The 17,455-nt window shown below is 45.9% G+C and overlaps 1 protein-coding gene across 1 annotated transcript in view; it reads right to left on the reverse strand.

Annotated features, from left to right (window-relative positions):
- The window catches only part of LOC131207699 (lachesin), a 61,437-nt gene that overhangs the window by 24,177 nt on the left and 19,805 nt on the right, over positions 1–17,455 (reverse strand). The window contains exons 2-3 of the mRNA XM_058200326.1: positions 16,145–16,189; positions 14,823–14,926 (exon numbers count right to left, since the gene is read on the reverse strand). Coding sequence (XP_058056309.1) covers positions 14,823–14,926; positions 16,145–16,189 — 149 coding nt within the window. The remainder of the gene's footprint in view (positions 1–14,822; positions 14,927–16,144; positions 16,190–17,455) is intronic.

A 17,455-nucleotide genomic window follows, 5' to 3' on the forward strand; every position in this document is an offset into this window, starting at 1 on the left:
ATTAATGTAAAATATGAATCGACGATGATCTTTGTTTTTTATTTATCAACCTTCGTTTGATGTTCTTCAGAATCAGACAATTTGATGACGACAAAATACAAAATCTGCGAAATAGAGTACATTCATATCTATTTTTCTTTTGATTCATTGTAGTAAATTCTTAGTTGTTGTGTTCATAACAACTAGAACGTTTAATACGGAGAAAATTATCCTTTTTACTTAGGAATTTCCTCACTTCAAAATCTCTAATAACACTTCATTATACTTATTAAATAAATATTGGACAGAAAAAAGTTCATCCGAAAAATTGTTTAAGCATTCTTTTGCAAATTCCAAAATACGTCACACTTTCTAAAAAGACGTAGAAGTGAAGTCTATCGATCCGATCAGCCGCCTCGCTTGTAATGCGAAGATTGGGTTAAAGTCTTGACAAAACGCAAACATTGACCAAGAAACACTTGGTGCGAACGTCAATTAAACACTTGGCACCGGAACACCGGACCGCACAGTCCGGCCCGGGGGCGGCTACTTCCGTGGACTTCCGTGCCCGGTAGGGCTCGGCCGAAGTTCCGTCAGCTGCCCACCGAAACCTCAAATTAGTCCATTAAACGATCGAATCAAATCCATTCGTCGGACGTTCCGACCTCTCCGGTACACCGACTCCGACGGACTCCGACAGCCGTTTCCTTACACTCCGTTCCGAATGTTTGCTCGCTCCCGGAGCGCCCGTTTCTCTTGTTGACAAAGGCTTTCCTGTTTGCCGAAGCTTCTTCCTGCAGCCGGAGAGCCGGAAGTAGCCAAGCGACACGGCTCATGTTCACTTCCGTCGGACAAAGACTTCCGAACTTTGTGGATTATTTGCATTCCGGGATGCTGTTGCGCCGTGCGGTGGCGAGTAGCAAACTTTCTGGCTTCTGTGCCCGTCACATGCCCGGCTCGTCCCTGCCACCTTCCCTCCCTGAGTGGGAGTTCCTGATGTCAAACCCAACGCAGCGCTGCGACCCGAAGAAGGAGTTGGCCACAGTTTTCATCGAGCGAAAACCACCTTTTCACCTTTCTCGATCGTGGCCCCGAGGTGGATGATGGAAAATGGAAACGTTTAATTATTTCACAACAGTATGCGTGTGTCTGTGCGCGTATTGTCGAGCTTTGCATATAGAATGCAGAATATTGATTTCACTTTTCGCCACACGGGCCAGTTGGGGGTGTACGCACCTCAGGTCGTCAGTTCAAATTGGCTACTAGAGAACATCAAAATCGATACCACCGAGCGGCGGGCGTAGTTCATTAGAGGGTCAAAGTGTCACGAGAGGGATCTCTGTTGGGGTCACTGCAGGGGGCAGCGGGATATAGTGGGCGTAGTGTTTGATAATTCAGCTGTCACTTTGCTAATGTGTCAATGAGGCTCCGGACTCTCCATTCGAAACCGGTACCCAGTGTTCCGGATTGATCGATCGGTTGACTCGGTTGGATGTGTAATTAGCTCGCAATAGAATGTGCCCTCCGGATCAGCTAGATGATGATTAAAGGTTAGACCCTTTTCTAGATCCGATCTGGGGCACGTCAGGCAGGTTAGAGTGCGGATTGACTGGCACGATAATGGTAGACGATGATAGTGCTTGCCCGCAACAGATCCTGCGTTTGCGTTGGATTGATAAATGTTTATTTTGTGAGATCAATTATCTTTACATTAGTCACTAGTGGACTTGGCGCGCTGATACCTACTAATTATAGTTCTTTTTGCAATCGTTCAAATGCTAAAGAAAGGTGTACAAGGTCTTTACGAAGACTCCTAAACATAAGAGCTGCTAAGCAATTATCCGACCATTGAAATTGTAGAAGCATTTCAGAGCAACACAGGACTGGAAACTGGTTTCTACCAAATGTTCAATGAGCACCGCACTGCCCAAGCAGCGCTTGATGCGGTTTTAAGTTGAAAGTGGAGTCAGCAAAACGCCATCACATCGTCAGCCATCCGTACAATCAATCCGGACGGATGCGTTTCCGCCTGTTTAACTATATTTTATTGCTCGCCACGAAATGCAACACGTATACCGTCGACTCGACAAGATGAAGTGGTAAATAAACTGAACTTCCAATGTTTTTTGGGGGACTCCAACCACCATCAAACCGCAGAGTCCTCGCGCAAACTTTGGAGTCGACTTTGGCCGGTCCAAGGTCCAGGGTCCAAGTGGCACGATTGTGATGCAACGGGTACTCCGACGAACGAAAAACTTTTCGCTGCCTTATTTTTGGACCGGGGGTTTTCCGGGACCACGAGGCCAGGGCCGGCTCATTTTTCTTTCCCTACTTCAGTACCGCGGGCTAAAGGACCTCTGCAGAAGCGCATAAACTTTGGACCGAGATCGTTGCCGGCCTTTCCGTTACTGCAGCAGGTCCAAGTGTCGCCCGGCCAGGCAGCGCAGGATGGTGCAGCCCGGAAAAGAGCCTTCAGGTTCGCTCGCTAGAGGGCCGTCGAGCATCATTTGAACGGAAAATCCATCCGACGAAACACTCGGCCGCTCGCAGGCGTAACAAGGTACTTCAATTTATTTATGTTTGCTCAATCTCAATTGTGTGTACGTGCGCGTACTCCGTGACGCTGGCCCTCCGGGGTGTGGAGCCGTATGTGTATGTTTCCGGGCAGAGCACCAGACAGACAGACAGCCCGACAACGGGGCACGAGAGTTTTCACTCGTTACGCCGGTTCGGGTGGGGTAAATATTGTACGGTGTAGTAAACGGAACCGAACGATGCCAAGGAACCACGACCCTGGCATCTTCGGAGCGGGAAGTGATAAAAAGAAAAACTTCGTCTTCGGCGGACAGCGAGCGAGCGCGGTGGGTATTGACGCTTGGCCAACCCGAAGGATGCCCCCCGAAGGAAGGGCAGATGAACCGGAAGTACACGGCGGAAACGGTGGACGTCGATGGACCCACCAAACCAGGACTGGAACTCGAAACAACCGTGCCACTAGAGCCGGAAGGAAAGGAAGTTGAACTCTGGAACCGATGTTATTACAAGAATTTTTCAAATGAGATTTTCCATTTTTCCTTCCAATTTACCAACTCCGCGCGCCATTCCTGCCTGGCTTTACATTAAATAATCTTTCCTCTCGCTTTGCTCCCGGTTTTCGCTCCGGCTGTGCCGGTTCTTGTCTTCTCGAGGACCGCCGCGCATCGAGAGCCCGATAAGGGGGAGTAGCGTGTACCGGCGAGTTGCAAATTGATTGGAAGGAAAATATAAATAAATGTCAATTACAGAGTTCAGCACCCGGCCCGGAATGGCGTTGCCACTTCCACAGAGGCGAAATAGAAACGGCAAAGAGCAAGACCTCGAACACGGAATGTTGATGCACTTTCGTGGCATCCGAGCTTAAGTGCAAGGAGCAACGTAATATATTTTTTTCTCTCGGTACGTCTGGAGGTTCGGTAGTGCTCGATTATTGGATTCGTTTTTTTCCAAACTTACTTCATTTGCTTTCCCCGGACACCTTCTATTCTTCTAGAACTTCTTAGCTTAAAAGGTTCAGATGTTTTGCACATAGAGTAGATTACAGTGATCCGGTCCGGAATGGTTCAATCCGATGCCAATGCCCAACAATGCGAAACACAATTAGTCTGGACACTGAAAAGCCCTATGACTTTTTCTGGTATAACGGCCCCTTAATGTATACACTAATCATAACGTCAAATGAACCAAGAAGTGTCTCTACTCAACAAACTCTATTCTGCTTTACTCAAACAATTCAAATATAGCACCGCATAGGAACTGAACATGAACAACAATCAGCATGAAGCGATAAACCTCAAACTATTGGCATGTTTTGAGAAATGAAAGAAAAAACTAATATTCAAAACATGAATCGAAAACATAACATTACACAATCCGAAAAACCATTCTTAACCGAACCCCTTTGGCATGAAACTATAGACATCCAAAACATTAGGTTCAAACATCAGTCCACATTTAGTAAATTAACTTGAAAGTAATAATTTCATAACATGTATAGATATTACAGTTTTCTTTCTGATAATGTTCCTGTAGTTATGCCTTTAAGTATACATGCCATATAAATGCTAAAATTCACACGGCTTAAGGAGCAACTAAAGACAAATAACAATATCGTTGTACCCAATACATCTTATTTGTGATTAGTTGCTGTGACTAGAACTACTAACAAACAACGAACAAACAAACAACTGATACTACTTAAGAATGCGAAAACAAAATAATAAAAATAATTTCAAAACATTCTTAGTTCTAAGCTCATCATCAGGGTGTTGATCAATTACTTCCACGTTGATCCCCGAGAAACAAATGTTCTTCAAGTTGGGTGTACTTGATAATTCGCTTGAAGTGTAAAGCCTCACAAAAGCAAAATAAAGGAGCAAAAATCAGTGGCCCAGGCCAGTCCAAGCCAAACGGAGCCAAGTTTTGTGCCACCTCGAGCACGAACACACTTCTACCACTCGAAGTGCGGAGGAAAACGCTAACGAGAACTCGGAATTGGAACTAATCCGACCGTTCCGAACCATTCCCATTCCACGACAGCGTTGTTACGGAGGTCCGGCCGGTGCCGAGCCTCACAGGTCCAGAGAAGTACGATGTACAACGATGTACACAACGACCACAGGAGGGTGAACAATTGCAATAAATGCAATCAGAGCGAGAGATGTTTTCTGTTTATCGAACACATAAACCTAGGGCATCCTGGGTGGGGTCGAGGCAGAAATGTCTGGTATCTACCGGACCCCTGCTGGCCGCAACCAACCCTCCATCGCGATATGGAACCGCGCGAGGAATGCCTCCGGTTGAGGTTTATATTTTCTCTCTCCAGCTTCGAGGCCAACTCTCGACCGTCAGGACTTGCCCCTGATGGGGCATCGAGGCCAGGTCTTGGGGGCCACATTTTTCCGGAAAATGCAATCTCTTCCATCTCGGCTATGCATGTGGCCAACGCTTGTGTGTTTGTGTACGAACGCTCCATATCGAGTTAGGGAAAGAAGCGAAGTGCCCGCTGCGTTCGAGAGCCCACGAATCCGGAAACAATCGAAAAGGCCACAGCTAGTTCCACACAGCCGCGCACCGACATACAGAGGCTTCCGCAGGGCCGGACACTTGGTGTTGTTGGCACAAAATTCAGAAGTAACGATAAGCACCGACCCGCAGGATCGACCCGAAATGAAATTCCTTGGCCACGGTCTGCCTGTGAGTGCTCTGCGAATCCGATTTCAATCGACGGTGGCCAGCCATCGGTATCGATACCTGAGAGGCTGGCGCGAGGAAGAGGTGGCTACAAAAGAAATATATTAACATTCATAGTCGCATCACGTACAATATTTGTTGTTTTCTTATTGTAGCCGGCCGGTCAAGTGTTCCATTGCTTCCGCGTCCATTCACAGGAACGTCTTCCTCTCTAGTTGGTCCGACAAATTCCGGCCCCCGGTGGGCTACGGATGGATAGATCGGAGCGTGTCCGAGAGCCCGAGAATTCAACTGAACAAGTTGAAACGGGACCGAGAAACGAAGATTGTATCCGTTTATCTGCGGGACTAAGCCGTTAAGCCGCAGCTAGTTCGTTATCCCGTTACGGTTAATTTCATTTCGTGTGACTCTTTAAGCCACGTCTTAAGGGTTGCGAGTTCTGTTCGAGCCGACATTGGTTTGGTTTCTGTTTTCATAATTTTGGTTTCATGTTTTTGCACCTGCAAGTTTTTTTATGATATTTTGATAATTGAGTATGATAATTACGATAAATGGAATCGACTCGTTCAACAGTCTCGCCTCCAGATATCTTAAGGTGAACCATCAAATTCTTTCGAACTGATGAACGAACTGATTAATGCTGTCGTATTTACTTTCATTCAAATTCAAAACAGAATGAAACACACCATGATGTTGGTTTGAAGTAATAAGGTAATGGTCGAACAAAGTCTGTCCGACATTATGCCATGGCATTCAGGGTGTGCAAAGTCCCAGTTATTCGTTTGCTCTAGCAGTTATTAGAAACAATATGATCCCCAAAACGGTATGTATCGTACACAGTATGCTCGATAAATGACTAGACTACCCCTATAAATTCAATAAAATACGTTAGATTTTGTGGCAGGAGTTTCGAAATAGTTTCCATTTAAGTCAATACAACGTTTGCAACGGTCAATTAATTTTTCCATTGATTTTTTGTAGTCGTCGGAAGGAATTTTCGCAAGAACCCGTGTTACAGCTGCTTGAATCGCTGGCCGCCATAAAATGTTGGTTTCATGGCCAACTTGAACGTAGGGAATAAGAAATAGTCACATGCTGACAGATCAGGCGAATACAGAGATTTGTTGTCCTTTTTGGTGGTTTTAATCATGTTTTTCGAGTGTGCCATAAGAGCATCCTGTTATAAATATAATTCGTGCGGAAGAAAACGAGGCCAAGTTTTCATTTTCTACAAGTCGTTACGTAAAATTTTCCAAGAATCATCTTTACATTTACATCCTCGGCAATAACTTCACGAACTTCTTCTACCAAACTTGAATAATGTCAATCTTGTTCATGCTCTGACCTTTCATTGTCTTATAAGTCCTTCTGACACAAAAATGAGCATAACTTTTTAATCTATCACACGATTTGCATGTAATTTGTTGCTTTCGAAAGAGGAAGAACTTAAGGCACTTTACTAACTGATAGATATGGCTGCATTTCATATAACATTTCTTTTACATAAAAAAAAAATCGTTATTTACCGACGATACTGTGTACAATAGAAAAGGAATCATGTTTTGACACCTTCTTAAAATAAAAACATTTCAGAACATTGAAACATTGGCTGAAACAAAAGTCAAGTTATAGGGTCTGGTCATCAATTAAATCAAACGAAAAGGAAGTCGGGCTCAAAACTATACCATAATTTCTGTTCTATAAAACCACCAGCGAATGTCCTTCTTGGAAAATTACTACAGCGAATGCAAGCTGTGATTCAGAAATCAGAAATCTCTCCGTTTAAACAACTTGTAACCCTTCATGTAAGTCGATGTAGAGCCACAAGAATGATCATAAATCCTTGGAATAAAACAAGAAGAACGCGCCGTTCAAAGTTAGAAATCACAGCTTCAAAAAAGCGCGCAAAGAAGAAAGTATCGCCATTGTGCATTCCTCGTACGATCGATACACTCCGTCTGTGCCGTCCGATTCTGTCGATTTAATTTGTAAGTCCCATATTTCAAAGCGCTACGTGAGATAAATTGCTACGGCCACGACGGGCTGCTCGAAGCGTTGCCACTCGGTCACGAATTTACACGCTGCTCGAATTCAATTGTAAGACAAACTTAATTTCCAATTTTTCACTCCAGCCCACCAGTGTGGCCCGGCGGCAGCAATGGCCAAGGCAACTGATCGGTTGGGCTGATTGTTGATGCTACAAACATTTCTAAATATTTTCCCACCTTCAGAAGGGGAGGTGCCACCACCACCAGTAAACTTCCGTTCTCAGTGCGCCTCAACCCCGACAGCGAAAGACCGTCGGGCGAGGAACACTCCGCAAGCAAGTTAGCAGAACGGAACGTGAGCGGCAGCTAAAGAACGAGAAGACGCGCGAAGCCATTGGCCAAAGCTGGCAGTGGGGTGAAAGATTCCGAAGCATTTTAATAATAAAACATAGATTTAATGATGAGTGAAAGTGTTTTCGTCGTTGTGTCCGACTGTTTGCCCGTGTTCGGGTTCGGCTCTGGTGCTCAGGCTGAGACGCTGACATTCTGACTGTTGCTTCCGGACTGGCTCGTTTATTGTTGGCTCGGACGGAATTCATTGACATTCATTTATCTTTGCCTCCGAAACAACACCGCACTCAGCGGGCTGACAGACCGGGTCCTGTGAATGTCCTTTCGAAGACGTTAAAACAAAGGCCCCCGGCGAAAACCCAAAAACAACCCCCTAATGCCTTTTCCCGAGCTGCCCGCCATGACTTGCGGAGCGTCTTGGGCAAACTGTCATTGCCTTTCCCACTGCCCATTGCCACCGAAGGTTGCGAAAGCTCAAAATGGATGAGCGTTTTTTTCTTCGAACGCTTTTTTGTGTGTGTCCCGTGTCCCGTCACCTTTTCGGGAGCCACCCGTCGTCCGGAGAGCCCTTCGGGGTGTCCGAGGTGCGCGGGATTGGGCACACGGAATGTCCAGTGTTTTGATTTATCGTTTTTCAGCGACGAAGCACGGCCCGCGGTGGAGCAAGACAAGAGCAACAACTCAAAGGCAAAAGGCAAACATCAACTCTGGACACTTTCTTCGCGGCCCGGGCAAGGCGGGAACTCATGTAAACAACATTAAGTCCACCCCGAAGGCAAAAACCATCCTGGACATGCCGCATGCGATCCTAGGGAAAAAACGTCCGTCCGTCCGCCCGATGTCCCCGTCGTCGTGGCCGTGATAAGGGGAAGTCAAGCGACAGTGACAGAAGCAAATCCCAGCGCATGACCTTCGCCGGGCCAGAATGGCTGACCGTGACCTGCACCTGCTCTGACGGGGTTGTCTTGCGGCAGTGTGCTTTGGTCCTGGAGCCGATGTCCTGAGGCACACCGACCGGCTGACGAATGTAGCCAGAGACGTGATTTTTCTGTGATACAAGGAATGACATCGAACGTCAGATCTCGCCAATCAATCGTAGTCAGTGTAAATGGAAACTCATCAGATACCGCGGTTACAAGTGCAAGTTGTCCGATTTTTCCGATGAAGAAAGCTCATAATTTTCAAGAAAACCTCAACATATTGTTACTCGAAGTAGTCAACGTTTGATGCAACACATTACGCTCACCTCCGAGAACCATTCTTCGACCCTTTCTCGGACATCCTTATCATCTTTATTTATGCGATAAGGTTTAAAAATTTGGGGAAGAATTTTGTTTGCGTCGTTCACGTTTTCAACTGAGTGTAATACCATTTTACCATAAATTAATCATTTTTTGCCTGTACCAATTTGTATTTATCAGTTCTCCTGGTTTTAGTAGCTCATGGTACTCCATACCCTCCTGGGCCCACCACACACAGAGCATTCTCTTTCGGCAGAAACGATTTGGCTTTGCAGTGGATTTTTACGAAGAAGTATTTTACAAACGGTTTGGCAGTTCTCAATTTGTATAACCGCTCATTTCCCGAGCTTCTGGATTTTTTTCTACGGAGTTTAAACAATGGGACATTATTGCTTGGAACAGATTTGATGTTTGTGCCCATTTTTGTTGTTTTTCGGTTACGTCTACATCCAACAGCTCCTGCAAATCCTCATTCTGAAACCTTTTCTTATTGTCCTTCAAGAGGAAATAACAACTACTGAATAGCCTAAAACATCTCTCACTCATCTCTCAGTTACTTTAGTTTTAAAAGAACTACGCTAACATATTTGTAAGGTTTAAAGTTAAATAACAGAAATGATGTGTACATTAAATCGGAGCATAAAACATCATCCGGATGATTTGATCTCATACAACAGGTAGTAAAATTGGCCAAACGCAACTCAGGTTTTGAATTTTATAATTTTAGAAAGCCAACAGATTAGGTTGGAAAATCAACAGGTTGACTAACTGTTTTATTGAGTTGTTCTGTTAAACTATCACAAAGCAAAACGCGTTTCTGGTTGTTTGGACTTGAACTCAACCAAGTTATTCAGGTCAATTGCTGTGCAATAGGTCTGACCGAGTTGTGGGCACCCTGTCAACAATGGTTTGTTAAATGAGCTGCACCAAAATGTTGCCCACTTGTGGGTTCATGTACCCTGCATCCCTTCCCTTGCGTATACAAACTCTCCGTACCATTTGAGCAAATTATAATTTCATCAACTCAAACTTTCTGCTTCACAATTTCATATCCAAAAACTTTCGACAGGTTCAACGCTTTACAGAAAGTTCACTGGCACTAGCAAGTTTCCCCTTCAAGGGCCCGGACCAACTCACTGACCGATCCGATCACGGACCCGAATCCTGGCCGGCCCGATTCGGTCGAGTTCGATCCCTTTGCCCACTCCAAAGAATTAACATCTTTTTCCGATTTGCGTACCGATCATTTCCCCCAAAGGGGCCCTGTGGTGGGGTCGGAAAGTTTCACCCGGACCTCCGTCAACGCACCATCGGCAGCAACCCGAATATTCCCGGGGGTGTCGCTGTCTGGCGCTGAAACTCGGCCCTATCGCCCACTCGGTGCGTGTTGGGATTTTCTCGCAAAACTTTCGCAACTTCCGCAGCTATCCGAGCGCCGGGGTTCCGGTCCCATCGGCCATCAGCAGCAGCAGCAACAGCGAAATGATCATTTGATTTTATTTATTTATTTATGAACCTTAACACTCACTTCCCGTTAACGCGGCAGAACGGGGAGCAGAGAGTGCGCGGGGCGGCAAACGATCGGCAGGATTGGCCGAAGGACCCAAATCGAGGGTCACCGCCCAACCCCCAGTTAAATTTTCGTAATCCCCGTGTGTTGTGCCCGTTATTATTCCACTTACCCGATGGTCCCGAAGTGTTGTCCAGGAATTGGCCCATTTTCCACCTCAGCCTGACAGCATCGCATCCGTTAATGCGGGTGCGGGTTGTGGGGGCCAAGTTTAAGGATAGGTTTTTGAAACCCTCCCCACCAACCCACGGGCGTTCTGGCCCCGTCGTCGACCCCCCGAGAAACGAAGGATAAACGAATTGATTTTAAATCAATAATAAAATTATGCTTTATTGATATTAAATCCAACCCACATCATCATCGCCATCGTGCGAGTGGCACGAGACAGTTTACGATGGGTTTTCTTCGTGCCCACGAGGACGGCTCCCCGAACCGCCAGTCCCCGGGTTTCCGCGTCGCCCACGGGAAAATCCTGAATCCGGCATAGCCACATACGTTGCCGATCGTCGAGCATATCCATTACAGGAAAATTCGTAGAACGTCTTCGATGGAATCACGTATGAAGCATGAAGCTGGTGCGCCCGCGACTTGCCAGCGCGGTGACTTTGGATCTTGAAGGTCGGAGCTCCTCGAATCCTGCCAAACCACCAAACCCCCCTCGGCAAGTCAACCGGTTTGCCATCTCTTCAGTTCAATCTCTTTTCGGGTTCGGAAGGTTTCCTTGGGTGTCGGGAATCGTGTCTTCGATTTCGGGGTTTTTGGGCTGCCTGAAGCCGAACGCCTGCCGCCGTTGCGGCTGCTGATGATGATGTGATAGAAAATATATCAATTTTTGTACGTTAGATCCGCTCCAAATCGTCGCCTATCGATCACCGAAAGACGTCGTTGGCCCGGATGGCTTTGCGGTGCGGGAAATTTTGACATTCTTCCTGCTTTGACCCACCCACAGAGGAGATGCCGCGCTCAGCGTGGGGTCTCCGATGACGATGTTGCCTGTCGATTTCGCTGGCGTCCCGTGCGGGGCCTGAAAGTGGATCAGCACGTCACCGGCAAGCTCTACGCTACTCTGGGCCGCGAAGAGGTGGCTCAACCGATTGATGGAAGCGTAAGAAACGGCCACGTGAGGCACCCGAGAAAGCTGGCGAAATGGCGATGACTTTGGCCACCACCCGCTGTCAAAGGACCGGTCGGCACATTAGGGCCGACGTCTCGCCATATTTAAACGTCAATTTTGGCAGCAGGCACGAAGAAAGGCTCGAACTCAACGGCGAACGTCAGCTTCATCACCAACAATCAGCATCACCGCGAAGAGGAACACCACGAAGCACGTAAGGAATCTGAACCTGGACGGACGAAAAATATTCCCCAAAAACACTCTTCAGCACACACGTGCGCCCGCTGACACTTGGCCCGGGAAATTATGTGCGGAAAATGGGTGGCAGTCAAGGCGTCCGAAGGCGTCCCTTCGCCACGGCACAATCCTACATTTCGATCACGTTTCGGCCAACTTTTATGAACCGCTCAGAGTGCAGCTTAAATTTCTTGAATCGTGAGCAGAAAAATGTGTTCCCAGCGAACGTTGGAGAGCGCGGCGAAAATCAGCGCCCCCCAGCCATCTTCGACATGGAAGCGTAAACTGCAAGCCGTCCGGGCGGGGACTTGGCCGGGGAAAAGTTCGTTTCGCCAGCACAAAAAACACACGCGACTGAGAATTTTATCCAATTGTCAGTGATGCTGTCGGCGGAATTAATGATGACGGAACGGATTCGATCGACCGGGCTGGACGCGCGATGGCTGATGGAGATAAATGGACATCCGATCCAGTGCGCCAGTCCCGGGTGCTAATGATGCGAATGGTTCAGCTTGACGTTCAAACGTTTCACGGTTTTCGCTTCCCGATCGACCGACGGTGTGTTGCGCTTGGCAAGATGGTGTCGGCAAAACATGTTTCATTTCATTATGTCGAGTTTTTCCAGCGAATTTCCACTGGACGGTGAAACGGAGGCAGAACCGAGTCGGTGTTGCGTGAGGATGTTGCAATGAATTGCTTCAAGCAATTACCGTTTGATCTGGTTAGGTGAACCTTTTCGGGATGGTTTGAAATTAATAAAGCAGAGGAATCCTCTAGAATGAGAATGAGTAGAACTTAAAACTTTTGGGAAATTGTCGAACGCCAGTTTTATGTTTCTCTGTTTGAAACTACAAGCATGAGTCCGGCACTGTAGTAGCGCTCTTTAGCAATTTTGGTTGGTTTGAGGTCCTAAGAGCAGTCTTTAGCTCCCATTACTATTCAAATACCTTAAAGTGTGTGTTTCGTTTGAAGGGATCGCCTAAAATTTTGGTCATGTAATTAAAATTGAGTATTTTCTTTTCCTCTTTTTCTCCAGCTGCATACATAGACAAATCTGATGGTTTTACGACTCGAGCAGGACACAAACAATTTACTGGTGGAGAAGCAATCATTTTCTAGGTTTGATCCACATACTTGTAACGATTGTCGTTGTGCCTTGTTTATTGTCATCCCAAAAGCAAGTCGCACGCCTACCATTAACTTCAAAATATGTACGAGGCAGTTTTGGAAAATCAAGCGAGTTAAGATGCTCTGTTCGATAATTTACTGTTTTATGTAGTTATTTTTTTGCTGTTAATATAACGCATATACTCAGCAAGTTATGGTCGTTGCCATTTAGTTATATGGAAACATTTTGTCAGTCAGTTGATTTGTGGTAGACATTAGATTACAGAAGTCAGCTGGTGATATAATAGAATTTGTTGACATATCCTTATGTTTTCATATGTTTCTTTTAAGATCTTTACGTAAATTGTACGTTTATTGATTTTTATAGGTTAGGCCATATACATTGTAAAAATATCAGCAAATAGCAAATTTATGACGAGCACAATTCAAAAATATTAAGGATGTATAAGCACCATCAAGATATAAATGAACGACCTTCATCCGTATACTTGATTTATCTGTGAAAAGATGGATTCTGCATTGGGAAAGCTTGCCGTGTTCCTGAAGCATCCAAATGCGAAAATAAATACTCTACGATTTACGTTGAATACGATCGACGAACTCTGACTAGCACCTCTTGACTCCTGAAGTGGCTGCGCTCGATGTTGCTTAACTCCTGATCAAAAATGCTGACCCCCCAGCCAGTAAGTCTATGTTACACTCAACAGCGCCATTTCGTCAGCTTAGGAATTCTTCCGTTGATTATTCCTCTAGACTAGGGCAGTTCAATCTGTTAAATGTTATGTGTCATATTTTGCCTTTAATCAAACGCCAACTATATTTCATATCTGTCTCTGTCTTTTCGAGTTTGTATCGTGCTAAAATTATGAGATTGCGTGTTTAGTCAAACGTAGCGGCTCGTTGACATTTCATCAACAATAAATATTAATAAAGCGCTGAACTACACGAAAGAATTCCCTTTATGCAAAATCTAGACAGACTCGGAGCACCAGTACAATTACGCACGGGCCATCCACAATATTTGGCACAACCACCGTCAGCTTACTGGAAAATTTGTCATGCGAGAAACAGGATTGTTGAAGAAAATAAATGGACGCGTCCACCCACAAACCGCTGGCCATGAAAATCCGATTTTCCTCCGGGTCAACAAAAAAAAAGCCACCATCGGCCAGAATCGGCTCACCTGGGTCAGAACAGCACCGGTCGGTGCGCCGGAGGTGGACACTGTTTGTATGTACAGCGATTGCCACTAATTCCACCGCCACGCTCGCTCGGCTCCAGGACCAGCATGCGGTGCGGTTTTGCATAATGATGGTGCCACGCAAACAAAATCATCATCAGTGATGCTCCTAATCTGTACACTAGCCCCAGCCGCCGGTCCCCAGTTCCGGCCGGTGGTCTCACTTTGTCGTGCGCTGCAGAGAACGCGTTAATTGTGGTGATGGATCCAAAAGGGAAAAAGCAACTCACCAGTAACAAGCAAAAAAAAAATCCGACCGGGACCGAAAAACACCATAATAAATAAGCTACGCCAGGGGAGGCGCAAAAAATTCGCACATTTTGCTTATCAGCAACGCGCCCGGAAAGAAGCCTCACGCGAATGCAAACAAAACGCTCGACGCGGAAACCCATTTTCCCGCGCTTTCGACCAACCGGCGGGTCCGGCGATCTTTTTCCACGAAAATATTTCAATTCAAACGCGTTCATCGCTCAGCGTTTCGCGCGCCAAACTCGCGCGACCGCACGATCTGTCCAGCTTTAACGAACCCGGGAATTTTCCTTCCCCACTTTCGGCGGAAAAGCTTGTTAGGTGGATACGTGTGTGGGGTGTTTGATGGACCGTGGAATGGACCGTGGTGCGACGGACGCGGATTTTTGACCACAACATTCATTCCAACACCGCGCAACCCGGGCCCGGTATAACCAACTCGCCGCATACACAATAACGGACAGTCCCACAGCCCCCCTGACTCAGCCCTACTCACCTTGTATCCTTTCAGGTTATCCACCACGCAGGCCAGCAATGCGTCACGGCCTATCGTTACCGTGATGTTCGGGATGGGTTCAGCAAACCGCGGAAAACTGGCCTCTGTGAATAAGGGGAAAAAAGGCAACGAAGGGTTAATGAAGGAGGAGTGTGAAAATGAAAACAAAATAAACTGTCTCCAGCAACAACAACAACAACAACAACAGGAGCAGCACTGACATCATAAAGTAAGCCTTTTTTAGACCCAAAAAAATATCCTGCGGCCCAGCAAGGCCTTCCAACCATCGGCGATGGGAATGCGGCCGAAAGAAGATTATTTAATTAGAAAACAGTCGTATGTCCGTGGGTGTGCGATTCCCAATCCTCAACATGCGTCGGTGTGTATTTTGTGGTGTTCATGTGCCGCAGCTGCTCCGAAGGCTGAGCCCATGTTCCAGACTCTCCGCTTGGCTCCGAGAGCCCCAACTGGGAGCATACTTTTGGACCGAGGACCATTGTCCGTGGCATAACAAAAATATGCAAACATTGCTGGGGGGGCTCCGGAAACGCCATCACCGCGTTGTGTGAATCCCATGATGGGTTCCGGTGTTTACTCGGCACTTATTCCCGCTGCCTTCGCCGCGAACCGGATGTTAAATGAATATTTAGACAGGTTCAAGGGCAAATGTTCTCTCCGTGTTTTTTGGCGACGGCCGTGAGCACCCGAAGTAAGTAAATGAAAATGGTTGGCTTATGCTTTTTCGAGAGGCCCCCGCCCCCTCAACCCTTGACCGCCGGGGGTCGCCAACAAGATTTATGCCACACGGGCCCCACCTGGACTCATTTGGGGCGCTGGTTTTGAGAGAAAACATAAAAAGCCGGCTGTTCCACGGTGGCCTCCACTGCGGCCAGGTTTATGTTTTCCTTTCTTTTTCCTCCGTTATTTTATATTCGGATCTCGGCTCTCAGGAAGCAAAGATTAATTTTCCATTCCCGTTTTTTTCGGCCCCCCCACCATGAACAAGTTGCTACACCAGTGTCCGCGGTACGTGTTGACCGATCGACAGACTCGGGTTTAAAGATGAGATTCCATCAGCAGATAAAAGATGGTCCTGTTGAGCGAGTTGCTGATTTGGGCTTTATTTTGAGTGTGAAGGTCAGTTTCAACAGTGTGCCTTGATTAGGCCTAATTGCCGGGGTTGGGCCGACCCACCAACTAGAGAATATTTTATCCGATAAACTGGAAAGGCCGCGTAGGATGGATTGCCGTTCCATCGGCGTGTTTAAGACCTTTAGACTTGTTGTTGCCACATATCGCCACGTACTTTCTCCTGTACTCACCATTATTAAAATCGCCGGGATTTTCGTGCATGTGAGATTGTTTTGCTGAAACGAGACCAGAGCCAACAGATTAGTGTCTTGTTTCTAGGAACGTAACAAAAATAATACAGAAGTGGATGAAAGAATCAAACATTTAATGGCAACCGTGCACATTCTCACGCACTTATGGATTAACTTCAACCGAAAGAGACAGAATACTTTCAAAAAATGGTTGCACTATTTTATTTAAATTCAATAATCACAACTCAGGTAAGGCTTTGCGATGTTTCGTTCATTAATCATTAGTCATTAATAGTCTCACGTTATTCGATAATTAATTTCATAGTCGAACTTCTATTGGTAAGTGGCCAGAAATGCTCCAAGGAACGGATCTTCTCTTTAATCTAAGATTATAGACCCAGTTTGGGTGACCGATTGTGTTTTAAATAACTCCAGAAAGTCACATATTAAATTTTTGAGGAATTGCATATCTTCTGAACAAAATTTGTGTTTTCTGCTAGCCTTGATTGGAAAATGAAAGTACAGTGGCCAGCAAAACAAAGTTTAGCTAAAGAAAACGTAACACTGACTACTATTGCCTGGTAGATTGTTCCATTATCCTGTTACAGGATAACAAATTTACAAGACTCTCCTTCCGAATGAGCCGCAATTTTGAAAAATCTGCGTTGTTCAAGTATTGCTTTGCATTCATTCAATACATCTGAAATATTAAAGTCAAGAGCTGGTTTAATCACAGTGTAATGTATTTGCAATTTCACAAACAAGGCAACTCATTTCGAGACTGAAACATTGATCAGGAAATCAAACGAAAATTAATGTTCCGATAATTCGTGTTTTTTAATATTAAATTGATTGGAATCATTTGTGCAGCTGAATCCAGGTGAAATTCTATCTTTTCATATAGATAAGAAAATGAATCAGCAGGAATCAGAATCGACAAACCGTTTAGTTTGTGAGATTTCGATTTGAACATATGTTTGAGTGGGCAAATATCTTTTTATGTTAACTTGTAACATATCTGTAATAGTAGAAAGTAATAAGTGTGCCATCTGCTCAAATTGTCTGCGTGGGGTCATCGTCTAATCATCTTACGTTTACGAGACCATCGATCAAGCATCATAAACTACGCTGAAGTGGCGCTGTTTTGCCAAAAACCATGGACCCTATTTATAGCGCTGTTGCCAGAGCGGGAAACATGACGATCCGTCGAGTGAAACAACCGGAAAACCAGCGCCTTCGAAGGACAAATTGTAAGGAGGGGTAGCGAATGTTGACGGATCCGTCGTCGGAATGTCGATGCGTTCCGGTGTC

This window comes from Anopheles bellator, chromosome 2, assembly GCF_943735745.2.
Source record: "Anopheles bellator chromosome 2, idAnoBellAS_SP24_06.2, whole genome shotgun sequence".
Lineage (NCBI taxonomy): Eukaryota > Metazoa > Arthropoda > Insecta > Diptera > Culicidae > Anopheles > Anopheles bellator.